The 24,999-nt window shown below is 36.8% G+C and overlaps 4 protein-coding genes and 1 long non-coding RNA gene across 7 annotated transcripts in view; 2 read left to right on the forward strand and 3 right to left on the reverse strand.

Annotated features, from left to right (window-relative positions):
- The window catches only part of LOC133525722 (uncharacterized), a 322,779-nt gene that overhangs the window by 295,032 nt on the left and 2,748 nt on the right, over positions 1-24,999 (reverse strand). The gene's annotated exons all lie outside the window — the stretch shown is intronic.
- Positions 583-6,482, reverse strand: LOC133525715 (transmembrane protein 185B). 2 transcript variants are annotated; one of them, XM_061862080.1, is made up of 7 exons: positions 6,241-6,482; positions 5,993-6,169; positions 5,619-5,826; positions 4,859-4,994; positions 3,877-4,007; positions 3,573-3,696; positions 583-3,178 (listed from the first exon to the last, which is right to left on the reverse strand). In XM_061862080.1, the coding sequence occupies exons 1-7, from the start codon at positions 6,288-6,290 to the stop codon at positions 2,919-2,921; spliced, it is 1,086 nt and encodes a 361-aa protein (XP_061718064.1). In that variant the 5' UTR covers positions 6,291-6,482; the 3' UTR covers positions 583-2,918. The 2 variants fall into 2 exon arrangements, with proteins under 2 accessions (XP_061718064.1, XP_061718065.1); XM_061862081.1 differs by having other exon boundaries at positions 4,865-4,994; positions 6,241-6,481.
- Positions 8,188-9,946, forward strand: LOC133525712 (NEDD8-activating enzyme E1 regulatory subunit). The gene has a single exon (XM_061862075.1). The coding sequence runs from the start codon at positions 8,306-8,308 to the stop codon at positions 9,914-9,916; it is 1,611 nt and encodes a 536-aa protein (XP_061718059.1). The 5' UTR covers positions 8,188-8,305; the 3' UTR covers positions 9,917-9,946.
- On the reverse strand, positions 10,064-12,217 carry LOC133525718 (N-alpha-acetyltransferase 30). The gene is made up of 2 exons (XM_061862083.1): positions 11,151-12,217; positions 10,064-10,548 (listed from the first exon to the last, which is right to left on the reverse strand). Exons 1-2 carry the CDS (start codon positions 11,856-11,858, stop codon positions 10,384-10,386), a joined length of 873 nt encoding a protein of 290 aa, XP_061718067.1. The 5' UTR covers positions 11,859-12,217; the 3' UTR covers positions 10,064-10,383.
- The window catches only part of LOC133525710 (serine/threonine-protein kinase SIK2), a 67,089-nt gene continuing 57,807 nt past the window's right edge, over positions 15,718-24,999 (forward strand). For both annotated transcript variants that reach the window (XM_061862071.1, XM_061862072.1), the window contains exon 1: positions 15,718-16,352. In XM_061862071.1, the coding sequence (XP_061718055.1) occupies positions 16,227-16,352 (126 nt within the window). In that variant the 5' untranslated portion in view covers positions 15,718-16,226. The remainder of the gene's footprint in view (positions 16,353-24,999) is intronic.

Genomic DNA, 24,999 nt, shown 5'->3' on the forward strand with positions numbered 1-24,999 from the left:
TTGCTTCAATTAATAGTAATAGTTACGGATTTTAAAAAGCTTTTTTTCAATAAAAAGACACGTCAATATTGTTTACCTTTTTTCTAATGCTAAAAAAACGAACTGTAGAATATAACATTAGCCGACATTGGGTACGAATTACAATACGTGTAAATTAAAGACATACCACAAGTTTCCCTCTTTAGGGGAAAAAAATGGGGCGTTGTGTAATTAATAAAGATCCGAGAGAAAGGGGTCGTGCAAGTAAAACATAAATCGGGCGAGACGTTTTTATAGCGTCATTTAGGGCGCGTTGGTGTCACGAATAGCCTCTTGTCACGACATAGGGGCCGGAGGTAAGGTTCAAGCAAGTATTTTTCATAATTACCTAGTGACATCGCAAATTTGTGACATGTCACTGACATCCATAACTTAAGTCACCTGTCCTTTGACTGCATTTTTATTATGAAAATTCATATTTAACATTAGACAGTTCAGGAATATGTTACGTTTCATAAGCGTTTAGTGACGCCATGTCACGAGTTGTCATTATAACAAGTTGAATTAGCCTCAAGGCGTTAGAAAGCCATGTTAGAATATTACTTTTGTAGAACTTTTAAGTTTTTATGAGGCAACGGGAACATATTCCCCACTATGATTTAGAACTTTATTGCGAAGTGATAGGGTTCTATTTTGCATAATTTCTGACACCCTTATGCTCGTTAAAGGATTAAAAGGACTACATAAAAAAATAATGGATAGGTTGACCTTTGTAGGTGTCGCATGTTTCTAAATTTATGTACTTGAACTGTAAATTGAAGACTTTAAATAGAAGTACCATTTATATAAAAAATATTGAATTTTAGAACTTTTAGGTGACAAAGAAATAGATAACATTGTAAAATAACATTAAGAAGTGAATATTATTTTATACCAAATTATTACCAGTACCAACATAAAGTCATAAGCTGCACGACATAGTTTCACATAAGAAATAAATAAAAAATACAAATTAGCAGGCTTCACATTAAGCAGCTAGCTTTAGTTATTCAAAATAAGAACTAGTCATTCGATAACAGAGGTAAAAGTACATAGTCACAACAATATTGAGGCACAAATTAAAAAGTGATAGAAAGTTATATGTTTATGGTCGATTGTTTTTAGCTGGCCCCGAACGGCAAATCCTTTTTCTACTGTAAGTAAAACCGTACGTGCGTAAGTAAGTTTTGTTCGCTTTATCCGGTTATTGAATTACGACTTTATGGGAATTGCAATAAGATTCAAAATGGACTAATGCAAAAATATGTTGCGATGTTGTGTGTGGTCCCTCTACGGTTATTGAGTGCCGGTGAGTCGAACGCTACAGAATCAGTCTAAAATGTGTCATCGACATGCGTAACAAAGGCGCGTTATGGGAGAGCACACTTACACTGCTTTTTTGAGCGTTGGACTAACCCGCGCTCAGGTGCGAATTAGAATATTTTTTTGCTTGTAGTACTTGCACGTGCGGTTTTACTTACAATCTATAATAGACAAAGAATTAGCCGTTCGGGGCCAGCTAAAAAAGAACGACTATACCAAACTAAGGTTTGGATCATACACAATACTTATATGCACCAATACTTTATGAACTTTATTGCTAGATATTGTTTTAAGCGCGAATTTTCGTTACAAATTAAATTTTCTGTTTGAAATGAGTAATAAGTGATGAGTGTGTTTGAGTGAGTATTACTAAATGTACCTGTAATATAAGATGTATGTGTATGTACCCCCAGCCTAATGGTAAACAGCAGTTATAACTACTACTACCAGTATTCGTTTTTGTGTTTCAATATCCCATAATCACATCATTTAGAAAATATGTTCTTAAACTTATATTAGTGTTTAATCTGAGATACTGTCATGACGAAACGAAGTGTACATTGTCCATAGCCCCATTAAACTACAACAACATTTCAACTAAACATTTCTGTTAACATTGAATTAGTCACATTCCTAGTCCCATCTATAACTATTTCTACAACAATGTTTTAACCAAGTTATATTGTACAATCACGCGTGCTTCTTTTTAATAATAGAACGCATAATGGTGTTCAGAGTGTTATTATCGTTTATTTTAGGTATGTGTGCGTGACGACCTGTCGACTACATAATGCACATTACACACAATATTATATAGACTACTTCTCTGCTCTTAAGATCTCTGATTGGTGCACTCACACACTGAAATATTTTAATACAGTGTCTGTCAATACAGATAGTTCGTTTTTCGAAAATAATGTGCAGGAAAAAAGAGACACGCATAAAAACCACAAACTGTATCACTTAACATTCATGTTTGAAAATAGTTCAACCAAAAGGGTACTTATCGTTGTTTGTCTTAATTTGGAATCGACCTTATCGACAACCAATAATGTTGTACCTTTTAGTTGAAACCGTCACATTTGTAGACTAAGCAGCAAAAAACCAGTCATACTTTGACATTTTGAGATGAAAGGTTTCATAGAAACATTTTGTTAAATTGTTCCCTACAACAAAGTTTAAAGTTAAATTAACATCAAACTTAACAATACGTTAAAAATTGCTTATAGTATAACACTTAAGATGAAGTGTCTTTATTCAGTTTTCTTCTAAAGTTTATTTTTTAATTTTTTTAGACCCTTACACACAAGAATACATAGATTCTATTTAAATATGTAGTTTTTGAATGCCTTGACTAGTTCAAATTTAAGTTTCCTAAACATACATTTTCAGTCAATTCTTAAAAAGATTATGCCAAAAGAATTCGCAATTGATTTTTCTTTGTGCTATTTCTATAAACGAAAAATATATTTAAAAAGGAGACTCACATTATTTCTCTGCAACATGAAAACTGAACAGCAACACTGTAGCCCAAACGGGACACAACATATGACCACTTCACTTACTAATTTAAAGCGTCAATCAGGCATATCTATACTAGTCACAGGCACTACAGGTTTCATCACTTCATTTTTCTTTTGATTCTTATGATTTTTATTCTCTTTGACTTTCTTTGTGTCTTCATCCCGGTAAGGTTCTTGTGTGACCGGGGGCTCAGTAGGGACTACATTGGAGCCTCGATTTACGTTGTTGTTGTAGGCGATGTTAGCGTATTCTTGGAGGAGCGGGAACACTGATAGGAGGAACTGGCAGAAGTCTTTCCTGATGCCGAACCACCCTGGAAAAAAGTATACATGTAGAAGATGAATGCCAAGAAGGATTGAAACTATTCTTATTATAAATTCAAGGCACGTTAATGTACGACGTGGTAAATATATGAACTTTTGTGGGACAATAAAATGTTTGTTCCTTCTCCTCATTACTGGTCTCACGGTGGTATAAGGAATCCAGAGCGAAAATATGGTGCAGGCAGTATTAGTGTTTACGACGGCCATTGCCTTCTGATCTTCTAATCCATGGACTAAAACCAGGCCTAGTTGTAGTTGGGATTACTCAGATACATTGCTATAAGCCTGGGTTTGACCAATTGGCCCCCAGTTTTGAAGTTGCATGCCTTACCACTTAGGTATTGAGTCTTACAATGGATTAAGGTACACATAATAGAGACTTACATTTGTTACCACCTTTCGAGCTGAATGACATGACGATCAGCGTTGCAAATCCCACGAAGAGCGGGCTAGCGACTACCGTGTAAGACAACTGCATACCGTCATCTAACTTATTGGTCAGCAAAACCTATAAAACAAAACTTTTATAAAACCAGTCTATATAGGGCATATTTGGATCTGTAATCAGTTCTTAAGTTTTGACCCACTTCTGCTGAAACAGCCCTCTAATTTTGTTCCTACATTTAACTCGGTAGACTGAATCAGCAAGGCACGCAAGTGCCTTAAAAATACAGATGTTATGACGTACCAGAAACACCAAAATCGGTATAACAGTGAAGGTGTACGCGAGCGCGGCGTGGAAGCTGCTGCGGCGTTGCTGCACGTTGGCCTCCGCCGTGCGCAGCAGCATGCCCGCGAAGATGATGCTGTACAGCACCCCTGCAACAGAAGAAACAGTATACACAAATTAAGCCTACAAAGGCTATTTGCGTGTTGTCTACAACAGGCGATCAAAATAGCGATCATCATCATCGCATGGCGACCCTGCTTCTACTGCACTTGTATTGTATCTGCCGTTTTATGCTAAGACAGATTAAGTCCAACATCATTATGACAAATGTAAAACAAACCATGGAGTATACTTACGTCTTCTTTTCTAGCACTATGCTTTACAGTGTAATATTTATGCCAATACTATCATACATACATATACATCATCTAGTACATATTAGAAGTTTTGGCTTTTCATACTAGTAGCACAGAATAAATATTGGTACTACCGAACAGAAATGACACTTCCTACAGAACCAAAGTTTGACTGCGATTCAGGGACGAATCATGCTCTCCCTTTCTAATGTATGGTATTTTCCCTTTCGGCTATTTAGCATTGTCAAAATTCAAGTCATTATTTTATCTGTGGTTGTGCATGCATAGGGAGGTCAAGTTGTGCCAACCCTAATAATTGCTCGAGCAATGCTGAGCCGAACGGAGCCAGCCGGGAATTACCGAAAGGAGGAGTGTCACCCCACTGGTAGTAGTTGTAGTAGAGGCCTATTTTGGATGTAAGGCCTCTTGGGGTAGCAAGGCAATCTAATCAATTAAAATGATTTTAATATAATATGATGCCTAAAAGTATGGTTAGCCATACGTTTTTTAGTTTAATTTCGTAAATAGCATTACATTGCTGTTTTTTCTATACAATTAAAAAAAACAACAACATTCTCTATCTACAACAATATCTATCTCTAACTATCTATTATTTCTATACAATAAAGTAAAAATAAACATACACTCACCAACAAGGCTCAGACACATCAGAATCCAAAGTGGCACAAACACGACTTCCCAGGACCAGTTGATGAACTCGTCCAATTTTAGTGCCAAGAAGATAAACTGCAGGATATTCACGGCGCAAAACAACTCCAACTGAAATGTTAAAGATTGAACCATAATTTATGTTAAATATTTTATGAAAGTAACTGATAAATGGTGAGGAAAAGAGGATATAAATTAGGGACTGTAAAAAAAATAGCATTGTCAAGCTAAACTTTAATATTTTGTGAAACCTTTAGCTATGAAATGAACAAAATGGTTGGCTGAAGTACTACTAGTTTTGAAATATTTTCTTTTAAAGCAACATAAAATGTCATCTCCACTAGCAAAAGTACCCAAAATTATTTTTAATGTGTCAGTGTGAATATTTTTTTATTAATATCATCAGTAATCGGAATAGTCAAGTATAAATACCTAAACTAGGTAGAACAAAGTCATAAAGTGGAGACTGCCTTCTGATTTCTGGGACTTTAGTACATAACATACTAAGTATATAACATTGTTATAGATACAGTAAAAAGCAATGCATTCCCTGTTCTTGTCCAATACAATAAATAGGTGTAAAATCAATCAGTGTCCACTTTATGACTTTGTTCTACCAAGTTTAGGTATTTATACTTTGCCTATTCGGATCACTGAATATCACTGAGTAAAGTGTGTAATCATGAAAATCTAAAGCAAAAAAAATAATAATTTGAATATTTAAAATATACAAACCTCGTAACTCCGATCATGCCGTACAGACCATATACAAATGGCGATGGATACTATGCTTATAAAAATTAAAGGTATGAAGACTAGTATCCACACATGACGTTTCACCGAGAGCTGATCGCAGACAAGCAGTTCAAACATGAGCAGGATCAGGTGGATGGCAAGACTGATCAGCATGGCTTTGTAGTGAATGTATGCCTCTCCTTCTAACCTAGAATTTTTGTTGAAATATTAAAGCAATGACTGTATGGTAAGTCACAATTTTTTTTTTAGTAAGTTTGTTATTGCTATACTATTTTTATACATAATAAGGGGCACTGAGGCCTTAAGCTTAGTTTAGGTTAAAAAACAATTCTTAATCTGATTAAATTATATACCTGAAGTGAGGGTACTGCCACCAAACGTAAGTGCCAACTGTTGCACCAAGCACTACGAGGAATTTCCAAACCCATATCGGGGTAAATACGGCCCAATACGACCATGTTATAGCGCCGTCAAGTTTTAAGGCTAACAAGGCCGTAAAAACTAGTAAGCAACTGTGCACAACGAATTTGCTGAAATGAAAACATTAAATTAAACAATTAAGTCACATTGGATTATCTAAAAAGACCAAAATATTATTTACCTAGGATTAAAATCCTGAAATAGTGTTTGTAAATTCATTTCTGTACACATTCGTCCAGCTTGAATTCTTTACCATGTCTTTCACTGCAGGAATTCTATGTTTTCATGAAAAATATGACACTAGCTGCTTGGTTTGCTCCACTGATCCACTTCCATTCAATTCAATCCATTCCACTTTTTTGTCTTTTCCTCTCACTCTCTCTCTCGGGATCACCTCACGCAAATCGCTAATGCAAATACAGGAACAGTGTTGCCAACTCGGATTTTGAAAATATGATGAGTCTATCATCTCTAAAATATGCCAAAAATATGCTAAAGTATTTTGAAATGTGCTATAAAAAAATGCTAAAATGTCATTTGAAAAAAGGCACTTTAAAATAATATGGTGTCTAAAAATACGCAGTAAAATGCACCGCCGTTGTTTGTTATTTAGTTACGACTGTTACGAATCTGCTGTTGTTTGGAAAAATATTAGATAGAATTTTATTTAATGGTTTTATTATTGACCAAGTGCGCGTAAAACGCGAGCAAAGCATCCCGTTTCATGCGTATAACCGCGGACATCGAAAATTAAAAAATTCCAGCAACTAATTCTGTAACTCTAATTCCACCTTAAGTGGAGTAAAAGAGGTAGCTGCTCGAAATTTTCCATTATTGATGTTCATGATAGGCCCTCTGCTAAGACTAAAATGCCGACTGCTATCCCATCCTAGCAAAATAGCAAAACAGAGATTTGGGTAAATTTCTGTATTGGGGTAAAGATCATTGAAGGCCAGTCCAGATGGGACAATATCCGATCAATTTGTTTGATCCAATCAGGTGGCGTGGACACAAAAATAAAATCGGCTCGCCGATAACACTTGATTCGATTTCAAGATTTTGATCAATCAAATGGAGATGCGGATGCAAGAATCCCAATTTTCGACGCTGTGTAGTATGTGCCTTTGGGGGCAATTATTTTTGATTTCTAGCGCTCGAATGTCACCATAAATCTAAAATTGGTGTTTTAATTGTGTACAAGGTGAACCGTGGACGCTAAATAGGATTGACACCAATTTTTTTCTTGATCGACCTCGCTTTGATCATCCCGTCCGGACGGGCCCTAAGTTTATATAGGTACATGTAGTAAAAATATTGCACACATACGCTACGCATACTTAACCCTTTACCAGGCTAAGGGATATATATTTCCCACATGCGGCTCTTCAAACATGTGTTCTATTTTCGATGAGTAAGACTGACATTCGATTGTCATTTTTGAACTGTCAGCCTGGTAAAGGGTTAAAGGACGATGTGAACTGCTAGAGTGGCAGAATAAAAATGGTAGATAATCCAGCACAAACTACACAGCAGGTTGACTAAGCATGAAAAATGCAAAACGGAAATCAAATATGTCAATCCACGAAAAAATCATTCATTTAAACTTTATAAACTGTATTTCGTTGCCATTTTCAAATGATTATAGTCCATCGACGTCCATCCGCCCATCCACCACCACAAGTCAAAATTCACATGAAAATATGAACCACATAAAGCGATGGCGCATATTGTTGGTACAAAGTGGGTGCAAACTTGGCTTAGACAAAATATGCTAAAAAATATGCCAGATGCTAAATGGAAAATTTTCATGCCAAAGCGACTGAAAATATGCCAGATCTGGCATATTATATGCCAAGTTGGCAGCACTGTACAGGAATCTACCGCAAACATTGCTGTTTAAGTTTAAGATCGACATTTTCCATCTCTGTTGCTCAAACGTAGTAGCACTTTAAAGTGACAAGAATAGAGATACAGTAATTTCATCTTGCAATGTTATCGATAGGCCCTCAGAACTTCAATCTATTTAAGTCACAGTTTTAAGCGCTGTAAGAATAACTTTAGAAACTAAATATCCCATGCTTGATAGTGAACAGCCACCTTTCTTCCATTGTCTTTTGACTTTGAAGCGAGCGAAATTGTGACTTGTGAGGGAAAATTACTTGCATAGCGCTAAATACCTACAAAGTGGTTTTTAGTAGTGCATTTTTTATTTACAGTATATATTCTGTATTGTCTCTGTAGAAACAATGGCATCTCCATCACCTAAATCTCCTGAACAAAGCGAGAAGAACAAACAATATGACCGGCAACTTCGTTTGTGGGGAGACCACGGACAAGCGGCTCTGGAAAAAGGACATATTTGCCTGATCAATGCTACTGCCTTAGGTACCGAAGTCTTGAAGTCCATAGTCCTTCCTGGTGTGGGCGCCGTTACTATAGTCGACGATTTTACTGTGAGTGAAGAGGACATTGGAAGTAACTTTTTTTTAGAAACCTCAAGCAAAGGCTTGAATAGAGGATCTGAAACATTACGTCTTATCTTAGAATTGAATCCTGCTGTTCAAGGCCATGCAGTCCAGGAATCAACTCATCAATTATTGCAAGCAAACCCTGACTTCTTCAAGACTTTTACTGTAGTGGTTGCTACTGCTCTGGAAGAGAAAACTATTAAAGAATTATCACAGCATTTATGGGATATTAATGTTCCTTTTATTTTGGCACGGTCAGTAGGCTTCCTAGGCTCATTTAGGATTCAAACAAAAGAACATGCTATCATTGAGACTCACCCAGACAATGAGCAACCTGACCTTCGCTTGGACATTCCTTTCCCTGCTCTCTCCGAGTACTTGGACTGCATAGATATTGAAGCCGTGGACTTAAAAGACCATGGTCACATTCCATGGATTGTCATTCTCCATGAAGCTGTGATGAAATGGCAAAAAGCACAGAATGACACTAGATGGCCTATGAGTCGCAAAGAAAAGAATGAAGTTAAGGAACTAGTTATGGGGTTTATTAGAAAGGATGAAAACGGAATTCCAATTAGGGAAGAGAACTTTGAAGAGGCTCTTAGAGCTATCAACACTGCTTTACATCCTACATTTTTACCAGTCAATATTCAAGAGCTGTTGTACTGCAGTAATGCTACTAACTTGACAAAAGAGAGTCCACCTTTTTGGATAATGTGCTCTGCCCTCAGAGCTTTTATTGAGGCTGAAGGAAAAGGCAAGCTTCCCCTGAAAGGTGTCCTACCTGATATGACAGCTTCTACTGAACATTATGTCAAACTGCAAAATATATATAGAACACAAGCTGCTTTTGAAGCAGAGGCTGTGTACAGAAAGGTACAACAAATTGTCAATCAATTACATTGTGAATGCATCAGTGAAGCTGATGTAAAACTATTCTGCAGGCATTCACGTAACTTGCATCTAATTGCAGGCTCTAACATTGCCAATGAATATCAGATGACTGCCTCTGTATCTTCATACATAGCCAGGCATTTGGAAGAGCCTGATGTAATGATGGTGCACTACATTCTACTGAGGGCTGCCGAGATGTTTCGCTCGGAGCACTGTAGAGCTCCAGGAGAGTGGGAGCCAGAAGGTGATATTACAAGTTTAAAAACATGTGTATCAAAACTGCTTACAGATATATCATGTTCTCCATTTCCCAAAGATGATCATGTCCATGAAATGTGTCGCTATGGTGGAGCAGAAATACACAGTGTGTCCGCTTTTATAGGAGGTTGTGTAGCTCAGGAAGCTATCAAGATTATTACGAAACAATACAAACCAGTTAGTAACACTTTCATTTATGATGGAGCTTCTACAAGCACTGCTACATTTACTTTCTGAAGTGGAAAATAAAGAGATTAAGTAATTAAATGTGGATTTATTTATCTGTTTGTTATAACCCCAAAACCAGTTTTTTTTAGAGATATCTAGTACAGAAAAAAAAATTATAGGATTAGTAAGAGGGAACTTGAATAAATACCAATAAACTATAATTCTTCAAAGTTGTGTATTTTAGCTTGGACATTTAACCATTTTAAACCTTTATATGCAAGATATAAAAGAAGACAGATAAAACATTTTATTAACAATTTTTTACTCATAAATTATAAACTTATCACATGACGATAAAATTATTGAAACAAACTATACATTTGGCTAAATCCACAGGCAGACTCAATAGCAGATTACATATAATCAGATTATCATTTATAGCAGCAGGGTTTCACTTTATCATAGCTATGCCCGAGGTGCAGCCTCCAGAAATATAAACACAACATTGAGAACATCCCATTGGTTACCTACAATTTTCACCTTAACCATAGCTTCAACCGCAATGCGTCCACACCATTGAGGTAATATCTAAATAAACGCTTGTCACGCACAAACCCCAAATTCTCATATAGCATGAGAGCAGGTTTGTTGGTAATTTCAGTTTCTAATACTACTTCATCTGCATTATCGTTAATCATTGCCTGAAAAAAATAATAATAATAATGTTAGTTAATATCATAATACAAAGGGATTTATAATCTTATAAAAAAGTTATACACCTATAGAACAGAACAATTCATAAACACGCTACAAGACTCTAATAGCTATTAATCGGTTGACTTTAATGTAATTGTGGCTTTATATTCATAAGAATGGGATAGAACATAAATTAACTACCTAATTTAAATTTGTAAAGTTTTATTAAGTTTTCTACTGTCTGTCTGTCTTGATTATAAACATTGGTGGTTAACTATCAATTATAAGTGAGGATTTAATTGTATCAATTGTATTTTTTTAATATTGTATTAATAATAAAAAAATCAATGTGTAATATTAGCACAATTAAAATATCAGGTTCATCTCATTTAACCTCAGAATGATAGGACAATTCTCATACAAGAATTGGTTTATTATTGTAAAGAATATAATACGTTCAGTAAATATTTGTAAATAAAGGTCAAATTTACAAGTAATGGCATTGATCCAAATGATTTACGTAACCAGACTAGCCAGCCATGCAAAACAAATTGAACATAAGTCATGCATAATTACAATGGGAATCCAATCAGAATTATTATCATACCTGTATTGCTTTTCGTACCAGTCTCGAACCAATTTTCTTATTCCTGTATTTTTCATCCACAGCTAACATAGCAATGTATCCTCTTTTCACCACATTCCGATGCATGTCTAGCTTACAGACAATGGCACCAATGCATTTTCCATCATGTGTGGCTAAGAAACACAGCTTAGGCCAGTTATGTATAAAATATCTATAAGTGTAGATTGAGTAGGGTTCAGATAAATCCTTCTGTATGACTCTCATGATTTCAGGCATTTGTAGTTCGGACTCGTATGATATGATGTCGATCTCTCCTTGCGCCGACTGACCTTGCTGATGAAACGTGTTTTCAAGGTTCCCCATGGTCGCTCCTAAGGCGTTTCTGGCCGCGTCCGATTGAGAGCCACACGACTCCCTGCTGTCCCCATTACTAGCGTCGTTTGATTGTATACTATTTACATCCCTCACGTCTTCGACCGCACTGGCCTTGTCGACCGAGTTGTCCTCTTTAGAGTGGTCACTTGTACCATTTGTTAGGTTGCTATTTATGTTGTTAACATGTAAAGTACTAGCTAACGCCGCACTTAAATTTTCTTCGTTCACTATTCTTACCTCGTCAGTCGTTTTAGAAGGTGAGTTATCTTTGGCGGTTTTATTTTTGTTTTTCGTGCTCGTCGCTTTTAGACTACTCTTGACGTTTTGCACGTTATCGTCAGCGAGTTGATTCATATTGACGTATTCTACGATATTTACACATTCACACGATTTATAGCTTCAAGAAGTTCCCAAAGGTTGAAGTGATTATACAAATATATTTTTCTTGCCAAAATTACAGAAGAGTATCACCGACATCTTGGTATCTATCACTCCAATAATATACACGAACTGACAGTACCAAAACTGTTTAATATATTTGAATACAATTTTATCAAGAAAAGTATTCAAATTTAAATAAAAAATACGAAAATATTTATTGAAAATATCTGAAATTTATAACAAATCCTGTTGAGCCCTTCACACATTGCAAAAGACAGTGTGGTCACCCTCAAAAATTGTATGCTTTTTTATATTTATTTTTTGTACCGAAACTATTCGAACTACAGGTAAAACTGCCGCTATTACGAAATAAATGTCACAAGTGTGTTTTTGTCCTTTGCATTTGTTCTCTTGAAATGCTTAGTCAGACCCAAAGAATATAATACTCACTAGGAGGTCAGACCCAAAGAGTAAAGTAAGGTCAGACCAAGCTAATTTGGCAGCACCGGCAGGCAGCAGTCAAACCATTTCCGTCAGTAGAAATAATTGGCAAATTTAAAAAATGTAGGCGAGAAGTATGGAAGGTAGAAGCAAGGAACAGAAACTTCTTAGGCAGAATTGTTGCAAAAGTGTCCAGCTGTCAGCTATAAATAATAGTTCCAAATCTCTCCAGAGTAGCGCTAGAGTAGCTAAGAACCTAGGCGTTATTGACGGAGTGAAGTGCGCTGTCTATGATTAGAATTTTTCTCAAGTATTCTAGATATAGGGAGCGTGCATGAACTGTAGGAGGCAGCACAGGAGCCGTCAGATTTTTGGCGCGAGGCGTAAATGTGATGTTTTTTGTTCCGATGTAGCCCACAAGATGGCAGAACCTACTATGCAAAAGAAAACACGTGACGTATAAATGTGCATGTTTATGGTTCCGATTCAGGCCACAAGATGGCAGACCCTCCAACGCGCACGGTCCCTATTGTAGCGCCACCTATTATGGTTTTTGTCGGACACTTTTTGGTAAATGGAGATTTTGTTCCTTGCCTCTACTTTCCATAGCGAGAAGGGAACGTCCCATAGAACATTTTAATTTCGCATCTTTTTCTACTGACGAAGCTATTTGACAGACTGTACACGTGTTATTGATACGTCAAAATTTCATAGAAGTTTGACGTATAAAACTGTGAAAGGGAAAAAATCTTATATACATTGATAAAAATCTAGTTTATATAGTCTGGCAAACACAACTTGTCAGTCAGTAAGAACCGGAAAAACTATACTCATCCCTTTCTTTCAAGTGCTATTATTAGCGTAAGACAAAGACAGTATGATTCACTATGTCTGTGTTTGAAATGGGACTGTCGTGGGCCAAACTAATCTCAATAGATATCTAATCTCAATACATAATACGTTTTTGACAAAATTACATTCTTGATACAAGGTTTTATCGCTGACTGTACTTTTGCATCCACAGGCAAGTAATACTCATCGAGACAATTCTAACAACCCCAAACTCAATTAGGTTGCATTGTTTTATCACAGAGTTCTTATGGCTACTTCTTGTCTTCATCATCAGATCAGCTTGATGGTATCATAATATTGCATTGTCACCCGACTTAGATATGCATGCAACTTTTCAGGTTCATCGGAAATCGGGAAGTAGGTCAAATTTAACTTGCACCATTTGACCCTTACAAACGTAGAGTCAGACCAAGATAAGTTGGCAACAATTTTGACAGCCCCAACAGTGCAAGTGTTATTTTAAACGTCAAACTTCTATGGAATTATATTTATATTTATTCAAACAAAATTTATACAGTCTGACAGTTTAAACCATATCACTGTACAATTTAGAGTCAACTTATACGCTACGGTACACAACACTTTACAAAACTTTACAGTTTTATAAAATACCACTACCATCCATCACCTCACAGTACTTCAGACAGATACTACATACACTTGCCCATCGACTTGCAAACAAATCACTTTCAGGGGCCCATGACAGAAGCGCGTTCAGAAATTTTACAGCGCGAATGAGTGGTGATTTCAGGTGTCCTAAAGTACGCGTTGCTGGAACTGCAAGAAGGTTATGTTGTCTAGGCCTAAGTTCCTGCTTGGATAGGAAAGGCACAGAGAGCCTCACTATCTGTGCTACTAGGTCAGGGCAGTCGGAATCTCCGCGCAAAGTTGCACAAGCCACTTCTAGAAGATGATAGTTACGCCTCACTTGCAGAGAGTTGAATCCCAGGGATCCTAACAGAAATTTTGTAGGGTACAAAAATGGATAGTACTTGTAAACATTTTTGTACCGGAATCTTAGGAATGCCTTCTGTACCTTTTCTAGAAGCAACTCATACTTACTCTCAGCGGGACTCCACACTATGCTAGCGGCTTCAAGCTTACTCCGAACAAGGGCTGTATAAAGTAATTTAATTGCCTTTGGGTTGTTAAAGTCGCGAGCATTCCTAATGATGAATCCCAGTCTTTTAAAACAGTCGGCAGCCAGAGTCTCAGTATGATCACGAAAAGTAAGTCTGGTACGAGTATCAAAGATAACACCGAGGTGTTTTATCGCAGTTACGCGAGTTATTATTTCGGATCCAAGCAAGTATTGGGCGTGGCGTGAAGTGGTTTCAATGAGCGAGTATAGGACAAAACAGCATTTGGAAGCATTAAAAAACAATTTGTTTCCTGTGCTCCAATTGACTACAGCCTCTATGTCCGCCGGCATTGCCTCGCAATCTGCCACTCCTTCTATACCGCAAATAAGCTTTAAATCATCGGCATAAAGAAGACATCTTGCGTGTTTCAGCACAAGTTCAAGATCATTAATAATGATTTCAAATAAAAGCGGGCAAACAATAGAGCCTTGATTAACGCCCGATCTCGTTGGATAGATGGAAGATACGCAACATCCGTCCTTTACAAATTATGACGTTTACTTAATACTTGTACGAGCTGGGCTATCAAAATCACTGCGAACTTATCTTGGTCCGACTCTAGTTACATGCATAGGAACATTGCAAGTAAAATAAATGCTTGTAGAAATGCTTATTTCGTGATTTGTATTTGCATTGCGTTGCTGCGTTGAGGAATCAAGAAACTGGAGCCGCATAACTTGATAACAAAACATAAAGGCTCTACTTTACAGTCGGCAACATGGCTACCGAACGTTGCTTCACGTTGTCTGAGTAACTACAACACAAGCCTTCCCGAGCTTACTGCGGAGCTTAGTCGATTTTCCTATAATATTGATTTAGCTACATACATCCAATACTTACGGTATGCCTGAAGTATTTGTAGGACCACTTAATTGTATCCCTCGTTATTGCATTAAGAGAAAAACCTTCAGGCGCTTTTTTTATGGAATTTGCCTTTGATTAAAATTAAGTGTAAAAACTGAAATTATGCGTTAGCCAGTAGGTGTACCTACTACTTACACCTTACAAGTACAACTCGGTTGCATTGGAAGTGGGAGCAAAACAGTCCAGCACGAGGAAGCAGCGAACATTCTAATTAACTCGAAGTATTCAACTCGTTAAGAAATTTCATCAAGCGGTACGTAAAAATTAAACGAGACCGTTGTAGACAAAGTATCCGAGCTTAGAAATCAAGTGATTACGTACGATCCTCAAAAACGAAAAACCGACTCAAGAAGCAGAATAAGATTATTAATGCTCTACAAACTACGTAGTACATTTACGTGGATGCCTACCTACCCGAAAAGGTAGGTAGGACACGCGCTGTCGTGCTGACGTCACGCAAAGTAATATGGCGGGCGGCTGAAAGCGCGCGCGTGCCGCAGGTTGCTCGGCGGTCGCTCGCCGTGTGTTCAGCGTTCAGCGGCAGCGGCCGAGTTCAGTACCCGGTTGACAGCCGGCGAGGCGGCGGCGTCACGCGTTACTCAAACTGTTCAAAACGCGCGCCGCCTCTTGCGCGATTTATAATCTATCTATATCAATTTTACACAAAATTCTACTGTATTTAAAATCTACTGAATGTGAGAGAGGACGCGTACGGTCCCGAAACAATTTCCATGGAACATCGAACCATTGCAATATCTTTTATACGATTTACTTTACCAATGAATAACAACAATACCGTGCGTAATCACGTTACAACAATGATCAAATACCTACGTGTAATGCAATTTACTGAATGACGTTAAGTAAATACGATCCGCTAGTGAGAGCTTTACTTCTGCTATGAGCGGCAGCGAGGCTTGGAGCTCGCTAAATAACAAAAGTGTTTTATAGTATTCAATGAACTGAACTACTAATAGTATTATGACACATTTTTTGGATTAATAGTGAGGTGTTGAGACTGTAGTGTTTTAAAAAATCAACAATGGCGGACCGTGAACGTCCTGCTAAAACCCCTATCAGGGTGGGATTTTATGACATAGAAAGGACTATTGGCAAGGGTAATTTTGCCGTGGTTAAATTAGCACGACATCGAATAACGAAGACTGAGGTGAGTAAACATCACAACTGATCTAGATTTTATCTCCAATCTACTATCGCACTTCACCTATCACTCTTTATTATTGGATGCAACCATTAATTTCACCGTCAAGTATCTAGTTTGCATCATGTATATCCATGTAAACATCAATAAATCGACAGTGTGTTACAAATTAGTAATATGTTAACATACCGTTAATACACATTACAATTTTTTTAATACATAGGTTCAGTTAATACAGTTTTGATTATTTACACATTCCGTTTGCAAATTTCATTGATTCAATATTTGACTGTGACGCATCTGCAGGTAGTTTACGGAATCATAAATTAATAATGACTTAAAAGAGTATCAATAAGTATATAAGGTATGATTCAGAAGTGAAATTAATTGTTTATTAACTAGCCTGGATGTATAATACGTACAATAACAAAAGTTTTCTCTTAAATTAGGCTCCAGTATGTATCATTAACTAACTACATCAGAAAAATTTTTGTTTATCAAAGTCGCCCCAACGTTGTTTAAGCACCAAAATTATGGGTATTGTTTCAGGAACATTCTTAACTTTCGAGAATGCAAAAGACAAAAGAAAACCTAAATCTGTGTCGTCCCAGCCACCTCCAGAAATGATGAAGGCTTTAGTCGAAAAAATAAACAATTGCACCTAGCTTGAAAAAGTGCTTTTAGTTTCAGAGGTTTCAGTCTAGTTATGATATTTACTTACTCTGTGTTGTGTGTCCTCAAAGCAAAACATCCGCTAAATACGCGATGATGTAAAAACAAATTAATAATATAATAATGATTGCATAATTCAGAGCACCTGTACTCTAAACAGCGTAACATAGTTGACGTTAAAAATTATTTTAGACAAACAAACCACAAGACATACAAATTTATATCGTTATTTACCTAACTAAGTACATACACTAAGGGCACTTTTGTTTTTATCAATACTTGAGTGAACTGTCTAGTCTACGCAATGAAGACATCAATGTGGGTCATTATAACACTCAAGTCAATCAACCTACTCCTATTTCATATGCGTATGGAAAGTTACTATTGCTTAATCCAGATGCTTAATGTAACTTTCCTTGGCTACGCCGTAAAAGAGAAAAATGATTTTTTTAAACATTCCTGTGGGTAAACATTAATCAATTAAATTACTCAAATCCATCCTAGTTTGTGATCCAGGCTACTTGCTTACGGGTAATTACATACTTTCTTTCATCATCTGATTTATATCTTGGAACTTATCAAAATCTTGTCATTGTTAGCAACAAGCCAACAATTGACAAGCGAATGACACAATCTGTTTCCACTTTCAAAACACGCGAATCTAAGCAATACGCAATTTCCCACTTCCTACACTAACCGGGCTTTATGCAACTTAATTGAAGAGGCAATTGGACTGGCGTTGTGTTATGTTGCACCTTTTCGCCAAACTGCTTATTGGCTTATTAGCTATTTCCTTTCCGATGTCCCCTTTATATAAAAGTGTCTCTCGGTTGAATAAGGACCGAGGATTAAGAGGCGGTTAATGCAAAATCGTAGTTTTTATATTGAATTTTAACACGTTTTAATCAAAGGCAAATGCCATGACAAAATTCACTCGGAAACTAGGCTGTTTGCGACAGACTCTAAGCAAAATCGTAAAAGATTAAAATTGCCTTGATAGAAAAAAAGCACGAAACCATCTCTAATTTTCATTTATTTTCAATCATATATCGTTGCCCTACATACCATAGCAGTATAATTTTAGTATGAAATAGCTAATGATATAGCCAAAGCCGAAAGGAATCTGTTGTTTCTTTCTAATTCCCCGACTTGCCGGCGGGCGATTTAATTGGTAGATCGGCTAATGACCAAAATTCGTTGTGATACCTACTTGTAAAACAGATGACCCCACATTTGATACAGACCAAAACTACGTTGTGATTGCAAGCAGAAAATAGAAATAAATTCAATTTCTTTTATCCGTACCTGCCGAAACACAAGACTCACAAGCTGAGCCTTAGCTCTGCTCTTAGTTGTGTGTCTTAATACAGCTTATGAGTGTATGTTCTTTTGCGTGTGTATTCTGAGAGCTGAGATGAGGCCATTTCGTGACACTTTCTTCTTTCTACGTAAATTGACTCGTTTGTGATTACGAATAAAAATATTCTATCCTATTATCAAACCAGGGACCGTAGCCAAGATGACAAAAGTTTATCGACAAACGCCAATCGAAAAATAAAAAAATTGTGTCTGAATGTCATGCTAGATCAGTGATGGGCAAAGTACGGCCCGCGGGTCATCTCCGGCCCACGAAAGTATTTTATTTGGCCCGCCGGTCCTTCGAAAGAAAAGAAAAGACTACTTATATAGCCCGCAAAATCATAAAAATGCATTTTTGCTGCAATTCTGGTGCTCCTCTGAAATGTATTAAACTTTCTGGCTCCCATGAAGAAAGTTTGCCCACCACTGTGCTAGATGAAGAGCTAGCATGTCTCTCTGGAGATAGATTAAATAAATTAAACGAAACGTAGGAATAAGAAAGCAGTCATGCTTTAGTTTAAAAATAAATGACCTGACCTTTCGTATTGTAGGTGTGTACAAGCTTTTATTGGTTTTTGTTTGTAATAATATAATAATTCCTCAATAGGTAATCAATAGGTAATCAGTGGGTATAAGAAATACGGAGACGTTACCAAACGGACAAAATCATTATTATTCATCGGCTATAATGGTCACCTTGCTGGCATTTCCTCATCTAATATTACATGAGACCTCAGTAATGCGGACTTATAAATAACTTATACGCAGTTTGAGCTGCTAAGTAAATACATTGTAAGAACTTTATTAATCAACGTATGTAAATAAACAGATTTAGCTGACTTCCGACCGTTTTGACTTCTTCCTTATTCAAATGGTATTTTTATTCAGAGATTACATCTGTTGAATACTTCCTGAGAGAAAGATACAAATCTCATGATGAGGTAGTATTTTTTAAAACTCCGTTATCTTCGGGGTATGGCTAAGTGCATTTAAGGAAACTGAATGGCATTGGCATAGTCATATATATAATTACTTTTCATAAAAGTAATTAATATAAATATTGTAACACTGACTGTATTAAAATCCACCAAACAATTGAAAAGTATGGCACAACAATAACATTTCGAATATCGATCGTCCGAGATAAGAAGTATACGTTTAGTAGCAAATATATAAACTCATTCTTCTTCTTCAACCTAAGCCTCTTGCCATTATCTGACCATTAAAATTGAAATTAATTGAATTAGATTAAAATTAATGAATAGAAATTAACGGACTTAAAAAAAACACCGTGTAACCGTAAGCATTGCCGTCGTACGTACCTACCTTCTCGATTAAAAACAAATCGGTCGATACGAAAAATAAAAACAGTTGCCAAACAACTTCTGATAAAACAATATTGACAATATTGTTGACCTTAAGATCCGCTTTTGCTGGGGATCGAGAGGAGCGTCGTTAGTTTTATCGTGTAAGATTAATTCCAAAATCCCGGAGTGAACGGTGAAGTCACGTATAGTTGCCCACGACAACACGATTCGATGTTTGGTCCTTGGAGATTGTCTATTTAGACAACACATATTTTAGTTAACACATATTTTAGTTCAAATCAATGTGCATATTCTTGATTAGGTACCTATGAAGACACATCTTCGAGATTTACCTATATGCACAGAGAATATGTGGAATCTTGAAACTAGTTTTAAATCATCATGTGTTTGTTGTTTGGAAAGGAGGCCGAGGCCGAGCTTCAATGCTTTAAATACAAAAGAAGCTGGAAGTATGTTGCGTACATTGACCCCTAATTATCTATTGAAATGAAAGAATAAAGAAAGGAAAAAAATAAATCATTCCCTATGTATCGATCCCAACTCGATTCATCGATTGATTGAGATTATTGAACTTAAAGGCCTTCTTAGTAAGTAACGTCTACTTACCCAAATTTTTCAAATAAAATGTTAGATTGCACTTTTGCCTATACGTGTGAACAATCCTTATTAGTTACAATAGTTACTTACTTACTGGCAATGCAGTTAAGCGATGTTGCATGACAGATATCTATCTTCAAATGTAAACCGTGAGATTCTGTCATTAGCGGTACATTTTGAAACATGAGAAAGAGCTATCACTTGTATAAATTGACCTTATTATGTCGCCGTAGAGCGTTAACTACGTAGTTGTTAAATTTAACGGCACTTAAGAATCTTAAGATGACACTTTCTAATTAGATGACGCAGCTACTTATCCTTGGTTGCTTCTGTTTTGATCATCCGGGAAGTAAATAGAAGCAGGCAGTGTAATAATTGTGTAGTTAATGTTTTAATAGCATCGGAGTACCTGTTTAAGAGTTTGGGCGTAATGCGCGTGTACCGCGCCGAAGCTTAAAGTGGGTCGTTGGCCGCACGGCGCCGTCCTCGTGAATGAGTCATTTGATGCGTTTTAGTGTAGATATTGTACACCGACTCAGTTTTTGTTCTTAATTCGAGATGCACCGAACACGTATCATGCGTAACGGCAGTGTTTGATGGATAAGGTGCGAGGGTGACGCATCGTTAGGTTACGGAGCCACCGTGTTGAATGAATGCACCGAAATAACAGAACGGACGCCCTCGGCCTTCGGCGCCCGTGTGCGCGCCGACGATGGAACGAGCTATGAGTAAACACAAAAATCCGGTTCAAGTCTACGGCTTAAAATGTTTGGTATCTTCAACTCGTTATTTAGGAATGCTTTAGGTACTTAATAGCAATGACCGTGAGGCCGATATGAACAAGACTTTCTTTACGCGCTTTTGGTATAAAAAGTAAATTGTTTAGCTCCATACTTGTAAAGTTGTTTTTAATACCTGTCCATAAACGTGCACGCAGAGAATAAATTGAGCTGTAGAGTCAGACCAAGATAAGTTGGCAGCGATTTTGACAGCCCAGACAGTTACTTAACACTTACACAGGCTGGGCTATCAAAATGTTTGCCAACTTTGCTTGATCTGGCTCTACCAATAAAATATAAATTGTGTTAAGAGGGAAGAATAGCTTTTTGAATCTAACGAAATAGGTAACTATAATTTTTTATGAAATTCCATTTCGGGAAAAAACGGTTTCCACTAACTAAATCTTAACAAATCACTTGATTTTGATGTCGATCGCTTCAGCATAATATATTCTAGGTTTATAGGTTTCGCTTTTTTGGAAAAAAATAGTTTTTTTTTTTGGTTTTGCAAATTTTGAAAAAAAGGAAAACCTATAAAGCTAGTTTTTCATTGTGTCAATAAAACGTTTTCCCTTCTTGTATGGATGATCACTGTAACGGCTGAGCAGAACGTAGGTACAGAAAAAGATCTCACCTTTCGGCTACGTAAAACTAAACATCGTAAGTAACTATCACGGATGGTCGATGAGTGTTTGCCAAATGTTCTGCAGAATATAACCAATCATTCGGCATGCCGGCGGGATCGCTGCCGCGTCCACAAATACTCGACACCGACCTTGCGTGGTGCGGGATGCACGCTAAAAACAATGTTGTTTTTATTATTTTACGTTTTTCTCAACGAAAAGCAATCGCCATCAAGGTGATGGCCAGGCATCCGAATGAGATGTAGACGCCAAATAAATTTAGTTTGGAATAAAGCTCTTTGTTTTTCATATGAACCTGCGATATTTTTGTTTTACTGGACAACACTACAACAATGAAATGGTGTTATTGGTGTTAAACTAAGCTACACCGGTTTCCTGTTGTAGGGATCTCATAAATCTTGTAATCTGTCATCAGTTTTTGTTGGTTTCCAGCGCTTTGTGTTTCGTATGATTTACTATCCACCTTCCTATCCCACAAGTGAAATAATCACCTAACGACTAAACTTGACAATGGTTCTATGGTTCTATAAAGCTATTGTAGTGCTAAGGTGATACTGTTTCAAGTTTTTATTATTAAGTCGTTCCTTACGTATACTATGAGAATTCCTAACTATGAGAATTTCACATGCTATAAGATTTTGCGTTGATGAACGATTCTTTAGAACTTTGCCTTAATTAGTGTAACTTTTTGCTGTCTAACTAATGAGCTAACCACAAAGAATTTAGGTTTTGATACGCTAGAATTCTTCGTTTCAGTAAGAAACTAATGATTTTGCTTTCTCTAGCATTCACGTATAGTAGCAAACTCTCGCCGAAGATTTCGATTGTGAGATTTCCCATTTGCTCCAATAAATTCAGTTCCACACGCAGACGACACTGATTATCTGTCTAATGTTTGATGTAATCACACGCAGACACTACGTACATGTGATAAAAATGAAAAAAACCTTCACGTATAATCAAAATGAAAAAAGAAAATGTTTTGCCTTACGCCTGATCGTATTGAGAAAAAATGTTTCGTGACGAAACCTGTATCAAACCACATGATAATGAGCAAAGCTGTTGTCGATAAATTAACCGATTTCGAAATGATCACTTATCTCAACAATAATTAATAACAACGTGTGGTTCATTGAGCGGCAACTTTTTCATCGCTGGAACTATGTGGATGAGTATTGAGTACTTGTCTGTTATTATATAAAACGGTAGCAAACGGTGCGTTAAAAAACTCGTCAGCAAATTGCGTCAATATTCACGAGAAAGTATCTTCTGCCGGACAGGTATCCGAGCCAGACCATATATTATTTTCAATGATCAAGGAATGTGCGATGTGATTTGTGTGCTGCATGCTGGGGGTGCGTGATGGCGAGTGTTTGGCCAGGAAATCTTTTAGTATGGCACGCGCTTCGTTTACATTGAGGCGCTTGAAAAATGTGCGCTTGACGCAAATGCGTTATCTATTTTAGAGTTCTGCGTCAGTGGCCTGGTGTTATCTGCTCTGCAGTCTGGCGGTCACCCTCGTAGGCGTCTTCTCATCCTGGTCCGGAATCACACCGAATATAGCCACAAGATGAACGCTGTTGCTATGCGCGGCAGTATCAACATCAACATTACTTTCCATACTTGCAAATTTTGCAATTCAGTAAATATCTAATCGTAAAGCAAGGTAGGCCAAAAAAAAAAGTAGGCAAGATAGGTAGATAAGGGGTTAAGTAGGCTAAATTGACTAAAATTAAATGTAAAATTATACGGGCTTGTGGGCATCTGGGAATTATTTGTATTCTTGGTGATCGGATTGACATGTTACTATTTGTTTGTTGATCTATTAAGGCTCCAATGTTATTTAGAAAAGACATTGTTGTGAATTCTTTCACCGTTACCGCTATCTTTATTTCGCAAAATGATTCACGAACCGGGAATTTTCTGATTATCTAGCCAGAATTATCGTAAGAATAGACCATTGTGACGTAGAAAAAATTGGCTAAGACGCTATATGACGTGAGCTGCTGGAACTTATCCATGTTTTTTGTGAATGTCAATGTAAACATGCAGGTGTTTTGCTTCGCTGGCTCCATGGGCACTGTTTTTCAATCAATGCATGGTATCTGCTAAAGTAGTGGAATTGGAAAAATAAGGCGGCTTATTGTTAGACAGATTGTAGGTTCAGTCCCAACGCATCTGCGATGTAATGTCTTCTAATTTCCCTAACTTTAATAAAGAGAGTACAAGGCGTCAATAACTAGGATACCTCGTTTATCAAGAGATAATTCGTGATAGCGTGGAGACACGCGTGCCTGTTTGCTTTCAACCTTATCAGCAACTGTGACGTCAATTCCTCATATTGACCTGACGTTTGCTTTATAACTAAAATGGATCTTGCTGCGAGATACATGAAGCGAGGACGTTCTTTTTAGTACTTCTGGTTAACAGTTTTGAATTGTTGAAGGTTATGTTATTATTCAAAAAGCGGAAGAGCTTTTGATTTACTAACATTTGGTACATTAATAAAATTTAGTTGAGAAATGGTATTTTTAAAGTTGCTAGTGTAAATCCTGCCATTTTGTGCCCGGTGGGTTTTGATTGTCATATGTCAAGGCCGATTACTATAAAAGTACTTTGATTTTCGATCAAACGAGTTTTATTTCATAGTGATAATACAATGAAATAATGTTAAATAAAGGTCTGAAACTTCAACTTGACGATGTGTAGTAGATTACTATAGGTAATGTGAGGTACTTGTACTTACTGCACGTACTGAAGTAAAATTGAACAAACGTCTAAATACTTGAAGATGAAGACATTTAACCCACGAGGCCGAAATTTGACGGGTTGGAGGTCATTTACCATCATAGTTTAACGATATTTTTTGTATCGGTTAGGTATGCAGGTTGTTAAAAGTTATTCAGCCCGTGGCTCGTGCGTCACTAGATTTAAAGGTTAACTGAACCACACTCAACTAACGGGGTCATTACACTTATCTATTTATTCTTAATTAGTTCATGTTTATTCTATCCCTGTCTCTATATTTAGACATTAGCAATTATGCAACATGTTGTAACAACTACGTATTTCCTTCGTAAGCTTTACTTCTTTACATTATGAAGACAAACTAGCAAATTTATCTCTATACACATATTGCACAATAAAGATGGATTGGGGTCGTTTTATATTTAATGTTATCATTGTATGTTGTAATTATGTCTGTGTTAACATTGTCATTCTGTTTGAAATTAAACGAAGAAAGTTCCAGTAATGCCTCATTTTATCTTACTTA

Source organism: Cydia pomonella, chromosome 15 (assembly GCF_033807575.1).
Source record: "Cydia pomonella isolate Wapato2018A chromosome 15, ilCydPomo1, whole genome shotgun sequence".
Lineage (NCBI taxonomy): Eukaryota > Metazoa > Arthropoda > Insecta > Lepidoptera > Tortricidae > Cydia > Cydia pomonella.

Excerpts from the sequence above, each read along its gene's own strand:
- LOC133525715 (XM_061862080.1), bottom strand. The coding sequence starts at position 6,290 with ATGTGTACAGAAATGAATTTACAAACACTATTTCAGGATTTTAATCCT. Across the intron at positions 6,170-6,240 it reads TTTCAGGATTTTAATCCTAG|CAAATTCGTTGTGCACAGTT; the intron begins GTAAATAATATT and ends TTTTCATTTCAG. Across the intron at positions 4,995-5,618 it reads GGCATGATCGGAGTTACGAG|TTGGAGTTGTTTTGCGCCGT; the intron begins GTTTGTATATTT and ends TTAACATTTCAG.
- LOC133525712 (XM_061862075.1), top strand. The coding sequence starts at position 8,306 with ATGGCATCTCCATCACCTAAATCTCCTGAACAAAGCGAGAAGAACAAA.
- LOC133525718 (XM_061862083.1), bottom strand. The coding sequence starts at position 11,858 with ATGAATCAACTCGCTGACGATAACGTGCAAAACGTCAAGAGTAGTCTA. Across the intron at positions 10,549-11,150 it reads TGGTACGAAAAGCAATACAG|GCAATGATTAACGATAATGC; the intron begins GTATGATAATAA and ends TATTTTTTTCAG.